Source organism: Pteropus alecto, unplaced genomic scaffold, assembly GCF_000325575.1.
Source record: "Pteropus alecto unplaced genomic scaffold, ASM32557v1 scaffold88, whole genome shotgun sequence".
Taxonomy (NCBI): Eukaryota; Metazoa; Chordata; class Mammalia; order Chiroptera; family Pteropodidae; genus Pteropus; species Pteropus alecto.
The window spans coordinates 16668693-16688443 of NW_006494611.1; the positions used below are offsets into that span (position 1 = coordinate 16668693).

The 19751-nt window shown below is 41.7% G+C and overlaps 1 protein-coding gene and 2 pseudogenes across 1 annotated transcript in view; 2 read left to right on the forward strand and 1 right to left on the reverse strand.

Moving 5' to 3' along the window:
* Positions 1 to 19751, forward strand: part of PANK1 (pantothenate kinase 1) — a 50577-nt gene that overhangs the window by 26440 nt on the left and 4386 nt on the right. Inside the window, exons 3-6 of the mRNA XM_006925962.3 lie at positions 9816 to 10069; positions 14673 to 14849; positions 15352 to 15475; positions 18510 to 18635. Coding sequence (XP_006926024.1) covers positions 9816 to 10069; positions 14673 to 14849; positions 15352 to 15475; positions 18510 to 18635 — 681 coding nt within the window. The remainder of the gene's footprint in view (positions 1 to 9815; positions 10070 to 14672; positions 14850 to 15351; positions 15476 to 18509; positions 18636 to 19751) is intronic.
* Positions 2194 to 3980, forward strand: LOC112474115 (annotated as a pseudogene).
* Positions 18090 to 18208, reverse strand: LOC112474265 (annotated as a pseudogene).

Here is a 19751-nt window from a genome sequence, read left to right on the forward strand (position 1 = left end):
CTCAGCAGTAGCATTTGACTCTGCCACCTACTTAAATGATTCATGGGATCTTTTTCCCACCAAAGGAGCCCAATGATCAGAGTTTTAAAAAGGTTGAGGTCCAGGAGCCTGAAAATTAAATTTGAGTTTGCAATTGAAAAAGCATTTAACTTGAATTCTAGTCCTGTTTCTTCATTTAACTAGCTGGGTGACTTTGGGTGAGATGTGTCCCTCCTATGGGCTTCACTTTTATCATCTGAAAAAGATGACAGTGGGTCACCTAAAGCACACTTAAAGGCTTAACACTGTTTCCTCTTCCTAAAGTACTCTTCCCCAGATACTGGCCTGATTTTGCTGTATTACTTCTTCCTGTCCCTGCTCCGATGTTACTTAATTCCACAAAGACCATTCCAGCACTCCCTCTCCCCCTTGCGCTGCTTTTTCCTCCACTTCTTGCCATTTGGTATATTCTGTGTTCACTAGTTTATTCGATGATTGGTCATTTCCCTGTACTAGAATACAAGTTCGGGCCAGGCGGCGGGGAGTCGGGGAGGAGGGCAGGAGCTTTGGTTGTTCTTTACAATGCTTGGCATATAGAAGGAACACAATAAATACTTGGTGAGTGAATGAATTCTTTGGAAAGGATGATAAAACCGATTCATCCTCACACACTTTGCAAAGATAAGGGCACATCACTTAGTACGCTGACAGACGGGCTACAGGAAGAGATCTGTCTTCTTCAGTCCTGTCTTCACTCCGGCCAAGACTGAGCATGAAAACAGAAGGCAGCCCATCTATTTTCTTTCATAAGTGTATATGCCACCTGGTCAGGCTGTTTGGCAGATACAGTCACGGGTAGCACAACGGTGTTTTGGTCAACGAGGGACTGCATATATTGGAGCTGAAAAATTTGTGTTGCCTAGCGACATTGTAGCTGTGGTAACGTCATAGTGCAACACATTATCTATATGTTTGTGGTGATGCTAGTATAAACAAACCTACTGTGCTGCCAATATAGAAAAGTATAGCGCATACAATTATGTACAGTACATAATACTTGATAATGATAATAAATGACCATGCTATTGGTTTATGTATTTACTATATGTTTTATCATTAGTTTAGAGTGTACCCTTTCTACTTATAAACAAAATAAGTTTTGCTATAAAACAGTATACCATATTATGCCAGCAGCACCCTCACACATCTCGTATTTACCCTGTTCCTTTATCACATCATTTCTCTTGGCTTGATTTACTCCTGTGTTTTGTATAGTAACATGCTATACAGGCTTATAGCCTGGGAGCAATAGGCTCTACCATCTGGGTTTGTGAAAGTACACTCTATGATGTTCAAACAGTGAAATCTCCTAATGGCACGAGTCCCTGTCTAAGTGGCTCCTGATTGTACTTCAGACTTGTTGAGCGTAGCTGAGTCTGCTACGGCTAAGCATCACCTAAGCTCCTTTGGGACATGCCAGATGAGCATCTGAATGGTCTCCTCTTTGGAGGGGGCACCCACCCTTGTTTGTCTTTGCGTCACCGTCACAAGGTGGAATCTGTTTATTTAACACTGGGCGAAGGGAGTAACCAAGCATCCTCCACACGTTAAGGGGAGCAACCGCTTACTCTCCAGAGGATAGGTTAAGGAATGGTGGGAGGTTGTATGAAAGAGAGTGAGTGCTGAATGACTGAGACGTAGCCTTGCCACGAAACGAGAGTTGAGCCCCAATCCGCAGTTCCATGGTGAACCTCATATGGCTTAAGGTGGTGTCACTGGATCTCTGTGAGGAGCCTACTCCAGTGATCCAGATCAGGGGTTTATACTGACCCACCAGTGCTAAGAGGCGCCTGAAAAATCCCCACAAGGGGTGCAGCCAGAGACGGGCGAAGCAAGTGACGTCCCCTCCAAAGTTTCCCTGACCCTATTCCCCAACCCTCCATGTGACGTGATTGTTGTCTGTCGTGGGAGGCGTGGCGGGTACACAGGGAAAGCCATAATGGTCAAGAACTTTGAGAAAAGAGGTAAAATGGCCCTTTTGACATAGGGGCCCTCTGTCAAGTTATTTTCTTGAAATTTTAAGGTCTGTTTTCTTCCTCTACTAGGGAATTCCTTAAGGTAGATATGGGAGGAGGTTCCTCTAAGCCAATAGTCTTAAATCGTATGTTGAAAAATTTTAAGAAAGGCTTCTCAGAGGATTATGGGGTCACACTGACCCTGGGAAAGCTCTTTGTGAGCTTGAATGGCCTGCCTTCAGGGTAGGATGGCCCTCGGAAGGGACCCTAGACCTCCCCACTGTGAGAGCTGTGTACTGGGTAGTGACAAGGACCCCTAGACGTCCATGCCAGTTTCCATACATAGACTCATGGTTGCAAATTGCCACTATAGTGCCCCCTTGGGTCCAGATCTGCATGAATAGGCAGGGACAGAGTAAGGTACTTGTGGCCCGACCAACTTGGGAAAGAACAAGGAGGAGCCAGCAAAAACAATCCACCAAGGAGACCCCGAGGAAGAACCTATCTTCCCACCGCTGCACATCCCAGCAGCTCTGCCAATCCCCACACAGCCACTCTACCCACAATTGCCAGACAGCCCTCCACCATCAGTGCCTTTGCCTTCCCGACCCACCCCAGAGCCCTGGCCCGGCACCATGTCCTCCACCAGGTTCAAGTTCAACTCCTCAGACTACTCCGCCTGGTATATGGGGCCGGTGTCTCACCAGGAGGCGCAGACCTGGCTCCTGGGCCAGTGCCATGGCATGTTCCCAGTCCACGACTCCTCCACCTGCCCCGGGGACTATGTGCTGTCCATGCCTGAGAACTCGCAGGTCTCCCACTACATCATCCACTTGCTCTCCTACCGCCATTTTAAGATTGGGGACCAGGAGTTTGACCATTTACCGGCCCTGCCCGGAGTTCTACCAGATTCACTGCCTGGGCATCACCACCCTGATCGAGCCTGCACCCAGGTATCCAAGCCCATCAATGAGATCTGTATCAGCACCCAACCTGCTTACAGCAGAAGAAAATCTGGAATATGTGCAGACTCTCTATGGTTTCCCTGGAAATGATGCTGAAGACCTGCCCTTTAAAAAGGGAGAGATCCTGGTGATAATAGAGAAGGCTGAAGAACAGGGTGTGGAGTGCCCGGAACAAGGACGGCTGGATTGGGATGATTCCCGTCCCTTATGTTGAAAAGCTTGTGAGATCCTCACCACATGGAAAACATGAAAAGTCCAAATTAGCCACTCTACAGTTGACACACAGCAGTCTTCTTCAAGAATACAGTAATGCACTGAAAATAGTTGAAGAACTAAAAAGAAAAGAGTCAGAAAAAGTAGATAAAGTAGTGCTGCAGGAACTACATGAGAAGCTGGAACTGGCAGAGAAGGCGCTGACTTCCAAGCAGCCTCAAGTGGACGAGATGAAGCAGACTATCACCAAGCAGGAGGAGGACCTGGAGACCATAACAGTCCTTAGGGCACAAATGGAGGTTTACTGTTCAGATTTTCATGCTGAAAGACCAAGAGAAAAGATTCATGAAGAAAATGAGCAACTGGCATTGCAGCTGGCAATTTTGCTGAAAGATAATAATGCTTTTGAAGATGGAGACAGGCAGTCCTTGATGGAAATGCAGAGCCTTCATGGGGCGAGAACCAGTGACCCTGACTAACAGGCTTACCTCATTCAAAGAGGAGCTGAGGGTAGTAACAACAGAATATGCCAGTTCACTCTTGCTCCAAATGTGGAGAACTCCTGCCCGACATAGGTACTTTACAGATTCACATCATGGACTGCATCATTTAAGTTTCACCTCCCCAAACTGCCTGTAAATGTCAGAGCTTTTTCCTCCAAGAGTTGTACTTTTGTGTTGTTTGTTTTCACTCAAATATTTTGGCTCACTATGTATGTTTCAGGAGAAAAAAAAAAATCGGTATGATCCATGTAAGACATTTTTTTGTGGATTTCCATAAGCTCAACAGTAAGAAAACCCAATTTAAAAATGAGCAAAAGATAATAGGTACCTCACCAAAGAAAACATACAGATGGCAAATAAGCATAGGAAAAGATGCTCAACATCATATTTCATTAGGGAATTGTATTAAAATGAGATACCACAACACACTTATTAAACAGCTAAAATGCAAAGCAGTAATGACACCAAATGCTGATGAGGATGTGGAAGAACAAGAACTCTCATTTATTGCTGGTAGAAATGCAAAATAGACTTTGGAAGACAGGCAGTTTCTTGAAAAACCTGCTCATGCATATGCTCAACCTCAAACCACAGCTCCTCTACCAGCAGTTTGGCGAAGTGAATGGGCACAAAGAGCTTTTCCCCTTTGCGCACGTCAAAATTATCGACTCTCAGAACCCAGATGAAAATGAGTGATGGCTGTTGCCCTGTTTCCTGCTGCTTTGCTCTGCCTGTCGGAAAGCATTCTGTCTCAGACAGGTTACACTGCATTGCCGACGTCCAGCTTTCTGCAGACTGGCAGTCTCCTAAACATTTGGAATGCACACGGTGGCTGCCTTGGCATTTGTATCATAGTCGTATTGTCAAAGAGTAGCCGATTTTAGAATTCTTTTGGCTCATAAACTGGAAATACTGATGGAAGCACACAAGTGGAGAGAAGTTGACAAGGAAAGGATCTTCCTTCTCATCACTGCCCCTATTTATTGTACTTGTGACTGATTTTGTCATATCAGAAAAAGCACGAGGCTCAGATCTAATCCAGGGGTGCAAACAATTGGAACTATGCCATTCGAAGACCTAGAAGTGGACTTTACTGAGGTCAAGCCCAGCTGGGGCCACAGATATCTGCTTGTGTTAGTTTGCAGCTACTCTGGATGAGTCGAAGCTTTTCCTATGCACACTGAACGGGCACGGGACATAGCTAGGGCCTTATTAAGAGAGATCGTTCCAAGATATGGGCTGCCCCTTTCTATAGGATCAGACAATGGACCTGCCTTTGTGTCTGAGATAGTTCAGACCTTGTCCAAAGCTCTAGGAATCAAATGGAAGCTCCACACGGCCTACAGGCCACAGAGTTCAGAGAAAGTTGAGCTCAAAACCATGCTAGCTAAGCTTTGTCAGGAAACCCAGTTACCTTGGATTGATTTGCTGCCTTTGGCTCTACTCTGAACTCGATGCACTCCAGTGCCTTCAGGCTACTCCCCTTTCAAAATCCTTTATGGGAGACCTCCCCCCCGGTGATAGGGAAGTTAAAAGGAGACCCTCGATTAATGGCTGACCTAGAAATGTCCCAACACCTTCAGGCCTTAGGGAAAATCCTCCATCACATCGCTCAGGAAACTTTAGAAAGAGCCCCTATCCCTTTAGAGAATTGGGTCCACCCTCTTCAGCCAGGAGATGAAGTATGGGTTAAAAATTGGAAGAAGGAGCCACTCCAGCCAAGCTGGGCAGTCCCTCACACTGTTATATTAGCAACTCCCACTGATATTAAAGTTGCGGGTATCACCCTGTGGATCTACCACACCTGGGTAAAGAGAGCAGCATCTCTGGAAAAACAGGAGACTTGGGCTGCAGAGCTTCTTCCTGATCAGCCGCTCCGAATCATGCTCCAGAGGCAGCAGAAATCCACCTGAGATCTTCAGCCCTGCTCTGGCCACCCTGGAAGCTGGCCAGTCTGCATGGCAGAAGCCTGAGGATCAACCATCCAGACTGTCCAGATGTTCACCACAGTCGGCTGAAACCGGCGGCTCCTACAGAAACTCCTTCATGGACGGTGCAGACAGATCCCACCAACCCTTGTAAGTTGACCCTGAGGAAGACAACATGCCCTGCTCCAGCCACCAGCTGGAAGCTGGCTGGTCCACGCACGGTCGAAGCCTGAGGAATCTTGTCATGGGGCTCCTTATAATTGGATTCTAGGGAGGGAGGGAAATTAGGGCAGAGAACTGTGAACTGTGTATCCATGTCACCAAGGAAGGTCAAAGAATTTTCACTACTTTACTTTTCTATAGCTACTATGAATGCCAGGGAACTCAGAAAGGGACCTGTACCTAAAACCAGACTCAGGACTCAGTATGTGACCCAGGAAATAACCAACCTTATGTATGTTTGAACCCAAATGACCCTCCCACTGAAAGAGTCTTTGAAATAAGGGTAGCTTTAGGGGACTGGGGAGGATGGACAGATGGACCTGCGTTGGCCCAGACTAGAGTAAAAGGAAACTCCAGTCAGATTATCCTAAAGTTTGATGCTTGTGCTTCTGTGAGTCAGGGCCAATTGGAGGAAGGGAAATCCTGTGGCTCTCTCAGCTGGAAAAGAAGCTACAGGACAGAAAAAAAGTATATATATCCTCACAGCTTCACATGTGAAAGAAGCTGTGCCTATTTGTCATGTGTCCTATGGGCTACTAGGAAAAAGACACCACCACCACCACCAAGAAAGAGATGTATTTTAAAAAGGGGGTAGCTCTATCAAACTGCACCACACATAAGTGCAATCCATTAGAACCAATCATAATCAACTCCTGAATCCCTGTGGGAAGTCCAGGGAAATACTAACACTTGGCATTGACGGGACAGGACTATATTTCTATGTTCAAATTCATATCAGAGGTTAAGTACTAGACCATCCAGCTTGAGTCTTTCAGGTTTATAAGTCCTTCTACAAGGAAGTAAGTGAACCCAATTCCCATCACCACAATCAACTAAAACTTATTTCTCAAAATGGCTGAAGGAATAGCTCACTCCCTGAATGTCACTTCCTGCTATGTATGTGGGGGAACTTTGATGGGGGATAGATGGCCATGGGAAGCTACAGAACGAGTTCCCACCAAGACAATGCCAAATATAATGGCCCCACGCACCTCTGATGAGATTTTAAAGCATACTGTTAGAGGACAGTACTGCCTGGCTAGGGGTGGAGGAAATCTCCCAGTCAGTTAGAAACTTAATTTGGCTTGGCCTACGGTATTATAATGCCACCTCCAAACAAAGCGTGTGGTGGGGAAACAGGACAGAGAGAAATCTATTGGCCAGATTCCCAGAGCTAACTGGAGCCTGGCAGGACCCAGGCAGGGTCTGAGACTGGATAGCCGCACATGGGCTTTACTGGATTTGTGGAAACAAGGCCACATCTGTCTTCCCAGAAATTGGGAAGGGAGCTGTGTAATTGGCATGAAAAGGCCATCCTTCTTCCTCTTACCTCTGAAAATAGGGGAACTACTTGGTTACCCAGCCCCACAACCCTTACAGCGGGTAAAAAGAGAACTCCAAATAGGGGACTGGAAGAATGATGAGTGGCCCCCAGAGTGGATAATCGAATACTCTTGGCCTGCCACTTGGGCAGAAGATGGATCTTGGGGATACCATACCCCCATTTACATGTTAAACTGGATTATCCGACTGCAGGCAGTCTTAGAAATCATTACTAACGAGACTGGGAGAGCCCTGACCCTCCTTGCACATCAACGGACTCAGATGAGAAATACCATCTACCAAAACAGGTTAGCACTAGACTATCTATTAGCAGCAGAAGGCGGCATGTGTGGAAAATTCAATCTTACCGACTGTTGCCTACAGATAGATGACCAGGGCTAGGCAGTTGAGAATCTTGTCGAAAAAAATGACAAAGCTGGCACATTTGCCTGTGCAAGTATGGCACAGATGAAACTCCAGTAGCCTTTTTGGAGGATGGTTCTCTACCTTTGGAGGCTTTAAGCCCTTAGTTGGAATACGAGTTGGAATTATCGTCTTTCCTCCTCGGGGCCTGCCTCCTTCTCCTTTGCCTGTTGCCTCTTGTTCGGTCGATTACCTCCCTCATAGAGGCTATAGAGGCTGGCTATAGTAGAGAGAAAGACTGCAGCAAAGATCCTTATGCTGTGGAATTACCAACCCCTGGCCCCGGGAGATCAAGAGGTTGATGCCCTCCCTATAAGAATTTAGATGGGCATCAAAAGGGGGGAATGAAGAGAAATTTTCACTCAAAAGGCTAATCAGCTCTCTTTCTGCTTCTGTAAATACGCTTGCTGCATGGGCTATATTCGAAATTGACTAAAGACTCACTTTCCCTTTGCTTGTTCTAAGCAACAAATGTAACTGTTTGTACCCCCTAGCAACTCCTGTGCTTTGTAGCACTTTGTCACTGCGGTAGCCCTTATAATGCAATGTAACTACCTGCAACCATAGCAACTACCTCCGCTTTGTAGCGGCCTGAGTTCAAATTACCCAATCAGGCCATGCCAAGAAGGTCTATACAAGGAACGCTGCAACAGAGCCCCGGGCCCAGATCTTCAGAGCATAGCTTCTCTGAGTCTGCTGGCGTAATAAACCTGAGTTCTCCAACTTTCCAAATGCTACTTGGTTTCTCACCAGTCTGATTTTGGATCTTTTCCACAATAGTATAAATGCTTGGCATGTAGTAAACAATAAATATTAGCTATTATTTTCTTAGATTTTTAAAAAATTTAAGTTAGATTTTATATCTTTCTTTATTGGTTCAGTTTTGTATTGCTGGTTGCTAGATTTTGTATGTGTGTATGTATCCATGGAAAATGATCATCAACCCCAACCTGTGGACCAGCAATAATACCACTCTTGAGGATCATGAATTAAACTTTTGAGGATATAAAGTGGCCACTCATTCCTCAGCTTTCCCATAGCCAACTCATTTCCCTTACCTTTTTCCCTCTCTACCTAGGAAAATGGTTTTTTTGTCTCATAGGAGCATGAAAGGACACTTTGAGACTACCCAGCTATTAATGAAAGAGTCAACATTTTTTTAGTTCTTTGTAGATGCCAAGCCTGTGTAAGCATCTTACATGTATTATTATCTTGTAATTTTCACAACAACACTATGCAGTGGGTATTATTATCCCCATTTTACAGGTGAGAGAACTGAGGCTTGAGAAGTTAAGTAACTCGCACTACATCCCTCGATTAAATAAATATTAGAGCCAGAATTCAAAACCAGGTTTGCCTAACTCCAAAGTCAAGACCTAGGAAAAAGGAGTTGGACTTTGCGGGCTAATGAGATTGTCCCCAGCTCCTAGGCTCAACGTGCCCCCCTTGGGACCTCATGTCCTATCAAGGAAGTGTAAGATTCTTGCAGCTTTGAGAACCTGTGTAAGGTTCCCTGAGAGAGAGCCCCTATTTCAGTGGTATGCTGTATTTGTTTCCTGTGGCTGCTCGAACTAATTACCATAAACTTAGTATCTTAAAATAAGAGAAATTTATTTAGTTGTAGTGCTGGAGGCCAGGAGACTGAAATTAAGGTCTTGGCAGGACCACACTTCTTCAGAGGCTCTTGAGCAGATTCCAGTCCTTCCTTGCCTCTTTCAGCTTCTGGTGGCTGTTAGCATTCCGTGGCCTGTGATGTAGCACTCCAGTCTCTGCCTTCATATTCACATGGCCTTCTCCTCTGGCTCTATCAAATCTTTTCTGTATGTCTCAAGGAAATTTGATATTGGAATCCCAACAGGTAATCCAAGATGTTCTCTTCATCTCAACATCCTTAACTTAAAGACTCTTTTTCCAAATAAAGTAACACAGGTTCTAAAAATTAGGACATGGACATTATCTTTCAGGGGCCACCATTCAACTCAGTACACATGCTAGTAGGATTACTTTTCCCACAGCCAGGCAAGCTCCCATCCTTGAGCACTCGCTGTAGGCAGTCAGGACTTTTGATGTCTCTCAAGGCTACTTTTCCAGTGGAGTGACTCATTAACAATAGATTTCACAACTTGGTGTTTCAAGGGTGTTTCCATATTTTTAATGTCAAGGATGCATTTTAAGTCCAGATAAAAGCCTCTGGAGCCTTGAGTGATGTGGCAGCGTCTCTCACAAGGTCTGATTCTCTTTCAGATTGCTAACCTGCAGCTCAATAAACTGGACGAACTGGACTGTCTGATTCAGGGCCTGCTCTACGTTGACTCCGTTGGCTTCAATGGCAAGCCGGAATGTTACTATTTTGAAAATCCCACAAATCCTGAATTGTGTCAAAAAAAGCCGTACTGCCTTGATAACCCATACCCCATGCTGCTGGTAAACATGGGCTCAGGTGTCAGCATCCTAGCAGTCTACTCCAAGGACAACTATAAAAGAGTTACAGGGACCAGGTAACTTGGTTTTTATTGGAAAACTTTTTCATACCTAAACTCGGGCCTCTTCCTTGAAGACCAGTTTTTAAAAAGGTTATTTATATTGAATACATTTTTGAAAGAAGGCTCTTACCCTCAGTTAAACAAAAAGGATTTACTGGATATGTTATGAGGGTGATTTATATAAAGATTGACAACACAGCCCTTGCCATGCCAGAAATTGGTCAGGTTGAGGGAAGAAGGGTCACATACATCAGAAGTTTTCCTCAAAGGCAGTACATATTAAGTGCTAAATGAATGGCTGGGACAGTAAGCACAGGAGAATGCAGGTGGAAGGATGCTTAGCATGGTCAGAGAGGACTTCAGAGGAAACCATCTTTTGGAACCACCTTGGTGCCTAGCACAGGATGAATTGCTTGAAATAATACATCATTCCAAGCAGTAAACCAAACTGGGTTAATAACTAATGCTTGTTACCCTTGGATAAATGCTCTAGCTGAGAACTAGGATAGTTGACACACCACACAGGGAATTTTGGAAAGCAATGGACAGGAAAACAGTCCTGCTACCAGGACTGTTTTTAGTGCACACACATCCCAAGGGCAGATGGGACAGCTTCCTGTTACTGGGGGTTCAATCTGGGGTCAGAAATCTTTGAGAAAACCTAGTGTGAATAAAATCGAACGGGTATTTTTTTACTTCTAAGAGAATGATTTGGTATGAACTGTTTCTCCAACCTACTGGATCTCAGAGCCCATTTTTGGAGGGACGCATTAAGGAACAAGTGTCATGTGGAGTGTGCTTTGGGACATGACATTGAAACCATTATTTTTGATAGATGAAGATGTCATGTAACTTCCCTGGGCCTCAGTATCCTTATTTGTGCCATGAAGGGAGTTTTTTCTTAGATCGTTTCTACAGACTTTGCCAGTACTGAAATTCTGCAGTACTAGTCACCCATTAGGATGAGAGCATTGCTTTTCTCTATTTCCATGACTTGTGATAGGTCTGTATAAATCAGTGGTTCACCACTGGTGAAAGTAAGATTTATCCCACCAGGGGATCTTGGCAGTGTTGGAAGACATTTTTTAATTGTCACACTGGAGGTGGGATGCTACTGGCATCTAGTAGCTACAGGTTAGGGATACTGCTAAATATCCTACAATACAGCCCTCCACAAGAAAAAGGTATGGAGCCCCAAAAGCCAGTAGTTCTGATATTGAGAAAGCCTGGCTTACACACACACACACACACACACACACGACTAAATCCTGCTTGTGTCCAGAATATAGGTTTTGGTGTAAGTTCATTGCCACTAGGCATACATTTTCTCACTTAGAACGCAGAACTAAGCCTCCTTGCCCACACAAGAATCACAGGTGATCCCATGGCCTCATTAGGACTGTTAGTGTATTAGAGACAAATGAATATTTCAACTGAGCTGGTTTTACCTTAGTGATCTCCTAATTAAGGTACAACTTTTAAGAAACTACAGACTTCCTCCCAGAAGGAGTAATCGAATTGTTAAAGCTAACCCCAAGAAAAAATAAGCTAAACATTTTCTACAATTAGATATTTATAATTTTGTTGATTGACACTTAAATTCATGAATTACATCACAGGTGACCTTCTCAAACTCAGAAGTTCCAGGGATTTGGGTCATCTTGAATAGCTAGCTGCTAATAATAAGCTAATTGGGGTGTTTGGCTTCTATTCCATGTGTAAATAAGGCCTGTTAATTTTAGTTATTGTTAAATGCCCATTAATGACCAGTGGTTTGCAATCATCCACAGATCCTGTCTGGATGTCCAAGCTTAGCAACAAGTTCTCTTTAACCAGTAGTTTTGGAAATGTGCTACAGGAAACTGAACGTTTAATAGAGAGTTCTTTCAGGGGCTGCCACAGGTAGGGGAGTGTAACGAAACATCAGTTCTGGGCCCCAGATCCTCTTTGTCTAACCAGAGTTGTTCTACTAAAGTTTTCTTTTGATCTCAGTTAAAAACCACTGATAAAATGGTCATGGTCAGCAGTGAACATCAGTGTGTGGAACACACACTGGGAATTACTCGTCTCAGCAAATGGCTTAAGCTTAAAGTTTTGCTGCTTCTCTTGTGAACTGATAGCTGTAACTCCGGGCTTTTGTTATGGTATTATACTCTATTTTCTTATTAAGCATTTTTGTTTTTAGAAAGCCACATCATTACAGATATCAGTTTTCCTTTTAACATGATTTCAAATGGTTTGTTTCAGTGTTATGTGTAATTTTATTGCCTTCTGTATTACATAGCGACATTTTTTTTCTATTGACTCTAATTTTGTTGGTTAATGCAAAATAACAGGGCTTTACAGCTGACATTGTTAGAATGTGTATTCTATTAAAAGAGGAATGTAAAGAATTTTGAAATTTCATTGGGAGTTGCAGTATAGCTCATCTCATTGTTTTGGAATCTGTTTTAAGGGCACAAGCACTCAATAATTGAAGGTTTCTTCTACTTCTCCCTAAAATCCCTCACTACAAGGCTGTTTTTTATTTGTTTGTTTGTTTTGTTTTTAAATAGAAAACAATGATATTCAAAGGCTGTTTCTAGCATTATGTTTTTGTGTCTGATTTGCTGAAGGTCTTACCATCTGCCGGAACAGATAGATGTATCTGATTAGAAGCAAGAGAATCACTGGATTAAATAATAGTTAGCAGGCTGGGGATATTTAAATAAAGCGCTTTTCTGCGACTGTGCATTCTTTCCTCCTGTCTGCAGTGTTCCAGCTGTGCAAGTGCATGCTCGCTTTCCCCATTCAACTTCAGTGCTTTGTCTGGAGTCACCTGTCATTTTCCAGACATACCAAGCCCTTGCCCTTTTTCACTCATACCGATACGTCAATTGATGAGTTGCCTTCTTTCTAAGTCAGCCAGTGTCTTCAGTTGTTTATGTTTGGAGTAGGTTGTTGAAAGCCTTGAATACCAATACCTGATATTTAAAGAAAGATTATTAGTGTTGATGAAAGATAAAGCTAGAATTATGAGCAAAGACTTTTTAAAACTACACAGAGAGAAAACAAGACACATCCAGGTGACTTGCAAACCAAAAAGTAATCCCGTTAAAACACAGTCCCTTTGTAGGATAAACTGAAACTGATAACATAGCATGACCCGCCATGTTAAATGTAAATAAAGATAAACTCTCCTAGAGGAAATCCAAAATTTGCATTGTGACTGAGTTGTCAAGGCAATAATGTCCATGGAGCTCTTTATGTCCTCATGGTACTATGGCTACAGTTTGGATAGCTGCAACTGGTGGTATCTAGCTATGTGATTTTCCACAGCAACCCTAAATGTCAATCAAGTATGTATTTTTGTAAGAATCACTACTTAAGAAATATTACATACAGTTTCGCTGTAGATACGATTTAAAGAACTATGTGCCTATCTACAGTCTGGTGCCTTCTTGTTAGTGGTTATGGACAGTAAATATATTTACCCTAAATTTTCTTTTTTTAAAAAAAAATATTTAAGTTAAAAATAACCTTAATCTCTACTTGAATTTTCTTTTAGAATTAGAAGCCAGTACTGAAATACATAGGGGCTTCCTAGAGCTAACGCTCTTGGAGCTTCAGAACAAATTGATGTGAGCAGTTTATTCTTCTACATTTAGTCTTCTGAGTGATAAATAAAGACTAAAACCCATGGTCATGTCAGTGCTCCTTGTCCTGACAGAAGTTCACTGGTGATAGCTTTACTCTGAACCTGCTTTGCTTTCCCTCAGGCAACTTTGATATTAAAACACAATTGAGTTCATTCTCAACTACCATAATTAGTTTCCAATTTTGTCTAAAAAGACTCTTTTAAGAGAATTCCAACTCCCCCCCGCCCCAAACAATGGAAAGCTTTTAAAACAGTTTGAGCCTTATAACCTTTTGTGACCCTTGTTACTATTTTTGACTTGGTGGTAAGTAAAATATTAATAACCTTTTCTAGAGTCCAGTAGAAAAAAAGTAGTATGAGACCAATCAGTAGTTTCCTTTCAGAAACTTCCGAGTAAGTTAAATGATATTATTTCTGCTACAGAAGTGAGGTCAGGTGAAAGCTACGGCTTTGGAGCTGGCTATTCCTGGGTAAGTCCCAGGTCAGTTTTGTCATCCACAGAGTTTGGCCCCATACATGTGAACTATGCACCATAATTTTTTCTAAGTATTTATATTCCAGATACATATATATATTTTTTTAAAAATATATACCAGTTATTACTTTGCTTATTTGCTGCTTTCAGACCACACGACTAGGAGAGATCATGATTTAGCCCCATTTTATAGTTGGGAAGACCAAATGAGGCACTTAGGTTAGTGGCTAGTTGAAGGTCTCACAACAGAAATCAGTGAGAGTCTCATTCTGGTTTTGTTTTTAAATTCATGGGCAAGTTTTTCTTGGTGTTTCTTTTTAGTCTCTGCCCTCATTTTTATCCAATCTACCCTCAAGCTCTTTTGCACCCTTAACATCTTACTTCAAGTGCCCCTTTGTTTTTTCTTCCATCTTTATTAACCCAGATTAGTGGTCTTGATGTAGTTGGGGACTTGGATGGGCATATCTTTAAGTAAAATTTAAAAATAAACCTTATTGTTCCTTCAGTCTTGGAGGTGGAACATTCCTAGGCCTATGTTGCTTGCTGACTGGTTGTGAGACCTTTGAAGAAGCTCTGGAAATGGCAGCTAAAGGCGACAGCACCAATGTTGATAAGCTGGTGAAGGACATTTACGGAGGAGACTATGAACGATTTGGCCTTCAAGGATCTGCTGTAGCATCAAGGTAGACACTAAGTAGCTAGGAGCAGTAGTGATTAAACACAAGGCAGCATCTCCACCCTGGCTATTCATATAGTTAGTTTTACAAATTTTAACCCACCAGCCTGGTGCAAGTATCTGTGGGATCTGAGCTCAGACTTGGTCTCCTGCCCTTTGTGAAGCACTGAGATGTTTAGCTCTTGATGCTTGTGCTTAAAATAGAGCAGCTTTGAAAGGAGTTTCTGGAAAACTTGCAACAGTTTCCCCTGTTTCATTCTTGTTCAGACATCTAGAGGAATATAAAAACCTTTTTTCCCCCCCATTAATAGCCATGCTATTGTGTCCCTATTAAGTAAAGGGCAGCCAACCATTCATATCATAATCCTGTCTGCTTGTAAACCATGGCAGTGGAATCAGGTCATTTGAGTTTGAACAGTTATTCATACAGCTTTCCACAGTACCTTGGTGGAAGTATGGGGTCTGCCTGAGGATGATTTTGAACACTCTCGCTAATATTTCCAACATAGCTTTGGCAACATGATGAGTAAGGAAAAGCGAGAATCCATCAGCAAGGAGGACCTCGCCCGAGCCACACTGGTCACCATCACCAACAACATCGGCTCCATTGCTCGGATGTGTGCGTTGAACGAGGTGAGGCCTTAATCCAGGGAAAGCCACGCGTCATTTATCCGCATCACCTTTAGTAGTGCAATAACTATCGACTCTTACACAGCTTCAGCTTCTTGGGAAACCTGCGCTTCATTATAGTCACACTTCATAGAATGTGAGGGCTGTGGTTTGAGGGAGGAGGAAGAATATATGTATTGTTTTAAGTAGGCACTGGATGATGAATAAAACCATCCAGCCTTAGAAGAAACATGGTCGAATTACAATTCATGCCATCACCTCTCTGACCATCATTATTACCACGTGCCTCCTGAAGTGTGAGGAAAAGCTCTTTGCATCCTTGCAAATATTTTCAGAGGAAACGTTTCACTTGCAGTATTCGATATTCTCTTTGCTTTCAGCTTCTTTACAGTGTTGCCTTGTGGCATGGAGTTCAAGCAGCATTGTACAGGGCTATCAAAGCACAGAGAGCTCACTACAGCTGAGGCCAGCCAGAGCCCCAGGTACAAGAAAGGGTGGAGCCAGTGACAGACAAAGCTTTGGTAACATGTTTTGAAATATTGCAAAATTCCTTTGGGAAATAAAAAAGGGAACCCTTTTCTGAAATACAAGATGTGTAAAGTAGAACAGCTGTCACTGAGCTGTGTTAGGAAGACAAGAAAGAGGAGTTAGACATGGAACAGGTAATAGTAGGAGAAGTGTTAAAGAATCATAGTAGCATTGGTAATAGTTTTTAAAAATAAAATTTTTATTAGAAATATGACAGAGCTCAAATCATAAGTGTGCAGCCTGGTGAATTTTCACACACACACCTGAATAGCCACCACTCAGATCAAGAACTAGAACATTATAGGTACTGAAAAATCCCCTCCTAATGTTAAACAGAGTATGAGGCAGTCTTTATGATAGTCTCTGCCCTCAGGTGTCAGCCCTGCCTTTGAGCTCCGGGATTGTAAGAGACACTCACAATATTGCATAGAATATGTCACTGGCCTATTGGTTAGGGTGGTACTTTTTATAAGGGCCCATTTCAGATAGAGTTTAAATGCAAGAATGTATTACAGAGACATGCCTTTTCAAAGTCCACTTCGGTTATAGGACTCACTGTAACAGAGAATTTGTTTTTTGATATTAATTTTAAAGAGAGTTTTTCCAAGTAGCCAAACAAGCTTTAAAACTTAAGCCTTGTGTGTGTACTTGGCTATACTCATAGACCTCAAAATTCAGTTTGATGGGAACAGAGCAATAGGACTTTCCCCTGCTTTCCACAGAGTTTGAGTGAGCCAGCAGGTCTTTTTACAGATATTGTAATTTGTATCATATTTAAGTGAAGCTGAGCCTTTTTTTAATCTGTTAATAACCATTAGTATTTCCCCTTGTGTGTGTATAAACTATATATTAATACTGTTCACTCATTTTTCTCTTGGGTCGTTAGTCTTTTTCTTACTGATTTGTAGGTAACTAATCCATTTTATACGTACTGAAAATATTTTTGGTTTATTGCTTTTCATTTGAATTTATTCATGGTGATGTTTTTCCCTGAATAAATATTTTATTTCTTTTGAAGTGAATATTATCAGCCTTTTTAATGGATTCTGAGTATTAGACCTTTCTATTTCAACATTTTTAAAAAGAATTCTCTCATGTTTTCCTCTAGTCTTTGTCTATTTCTTTTTTTATTCTTTTCTCTTTTATTTTCACATGTATATCTTTGATCTACCTGGAATTTATTTGAAATAAGGAGTGTCCATCACCTTTTAATACCACTTGTATTCCTTCTGCCTTTCTAGCAGAGTAATGCAGGACTGGGGCTTTGAGCAAGTCCTACCTTGAACTCCTTTGTTTTGGAGAAAATGGCAAAACACCTACATTTAATTAAGTTTCTTTTTAATCTGAGTTTCTTACTTTGAGTGTTCCTTGCCACCTCTTAGTCTGGGTGGTTTTTGACTACGGTCATTTGTGGAAACTTATTAATACCACCTCTCACCCCTCTGCCCATGGAAATTTTTCACAATGGTTAATGGGTTCATGAATATGCAATTAAAAGATAAGACAATTAAAAGCTGATGTTCTTAGACTCTGTTACTCTTGATAGACTGAACAGAAAATAATGCCACTTTCCAAGACTCTCTTCTCTCTGATATGAGTGACCGTAACAACTGGCTCCGTGAGTCAGTGAGTGGTGAGCAGCCTCTGCATGATAGACAGGGCTGAGCTAGTGTTAAGTGTGTATTCAGAATGCAAATCTGTATCCATTAGAACGAAAAGATAAGTGTATTTTTCATTACTGTATTTTAACCCACATGTTGAACAAACAGGATATTCCACCATATAGTCTTAAGGTAGAGACTAAGTATTGTTTCTTTTCGTATTCCCAGTGTTTGGTACAGAGCAAACCAAGTAAACACATTTGATGAATAACCCGTATCATGGCCATTTCATTTATGAATTGGTTAGAATAATATTTTATAGTTGAGAGTTTGGGTGGGGGGCGGTTCGAAGGAATGCACGAGCAAATTTAGCTGAACTTGAATTCCAGTTACAATTTTTTTTTAGGCAAGGCGACCCTTGGTTAACCTCACAGATTGCAAGGACTTTGTCAACTTACAATCCCTTCTTTTTTCTTTTTTCTTTTTTGCACCTACAGCACCTGGTCTTCCTAGGTGGTCTTCCATCCAAGTACTAACCAGGCCTGACCCTGCTTAGCTTCCGAGATCAGATGGGATCAAGCTTGTTCAGGGTGGGATGGCCGTAGACTCCAGTTACAATTTTATGGATAAGTGTTGGGGGCAGAATTTCATATGAGACCTAAGGCAACCGAATATACCTGCAAATAAGCCCAATGTCAGTCTCTGCCTTGTTCAACCTAAATCTCACCCTCTTGTTCTTATGGAATGCACTTTGAAGTTTCTTCAACTTCATCTTGGAAATGCTGAAATAATTCCACTTAAAAATTTTATTCTGCAAGGTCCTGGGAGTACAGTGATGTACGGAACATTGGGTCTTTGCTAAATGCTATTTTTATACCATGGTTCAATTTTTTTTCTTTCTTTCCCAGAATATTGACAGAGTTGTGTTTGCTGGGAATTTTCTCAGAATCAATATGGTCTCCATGAAGCTGCTAGCATATGCCATGGATTTTTGGTCCAAAGGACAGCTAAAAGCTCTGTTTCTGGAACATGAGGTAGGTTGACCTTGCGTGGACTTATTGTTTTATGTGGAAGTTTTTTGGGTTGTCTAACATATGTTAGCATTTATGCAAAGGATAAGGAAAAACAATATATAAAATGGAAGCTCTCTTATCCAACAATCGGGACTGGTAGTTGGTTAGTCAAAAAAAAAATCAGTTAAAATGCATAGTCTTTTAAAAATATCTTCCTTCAAATATGTAGTGACAGAAAGAAATCTAACAATGAGCGGTGAACACACAATAAATGTATAAATACCTTACTGTTAAATTGTATGCCTGAAACTTACTGGATTAACCACTGTCACCATAATAAAAAAAATTTAGAAAAATAAAAATAATTTAACCATTTTATTTTCACATAAATGTATAAATGTTCATTCACTCACCAATTTTTTGATGTCAGACCAAGGCTTGTTTTTGAGCATGTATTCTACTAATTAGAACTCTGTAGTTACAATTCAATGACAGCAACAACAAAAAAACAAATGATCCAATCAAAATTGGGCAGAGGACCTGAACAGATACTTCTCTTTAGAGGACATACAAATGGCCAACAAATATACGAAGAGATGCTCAACATTGCTAGCTATTAGGGAAACATAAATCAAAACCACAATGAGATACCATCTCGCACCTGTTATAATAGCTATAATCAACTGGACAAGTGATAACAAATGTTGGAGAGGATGCAGAGAAAAAGGAACCCTCATACACTGCCAGTGGGACTGCAAATTGGTACGGCCACTGTGGAAAACAGTTCCTCAAAAAACTAAGAGTAGAATTACCACGTGACTCAGCAATGTCACTCTTAGGTATATACCCCCCAAAATGGAAAACCTGTACATAACAAATACATGTACACATATGTTCATAGAAGCCCTATTTGCAATAGTCAAAAGGTAGAAAATGGCCCAGATGTTTACTAAGGGTAAATGGATAAACAAATTGTTTTATATCCATACAATGGAATGTTATCCTGCCCTAAAAAGGAATGAAGGACTGATGCATGTCATAACATGGATGAATCTCAAAAACATTATGCTAAATACAAGAAGCCAAACACAAAAGTTGTTATATATTCCATTTATGTGCAATATTAAAAGAAGATCA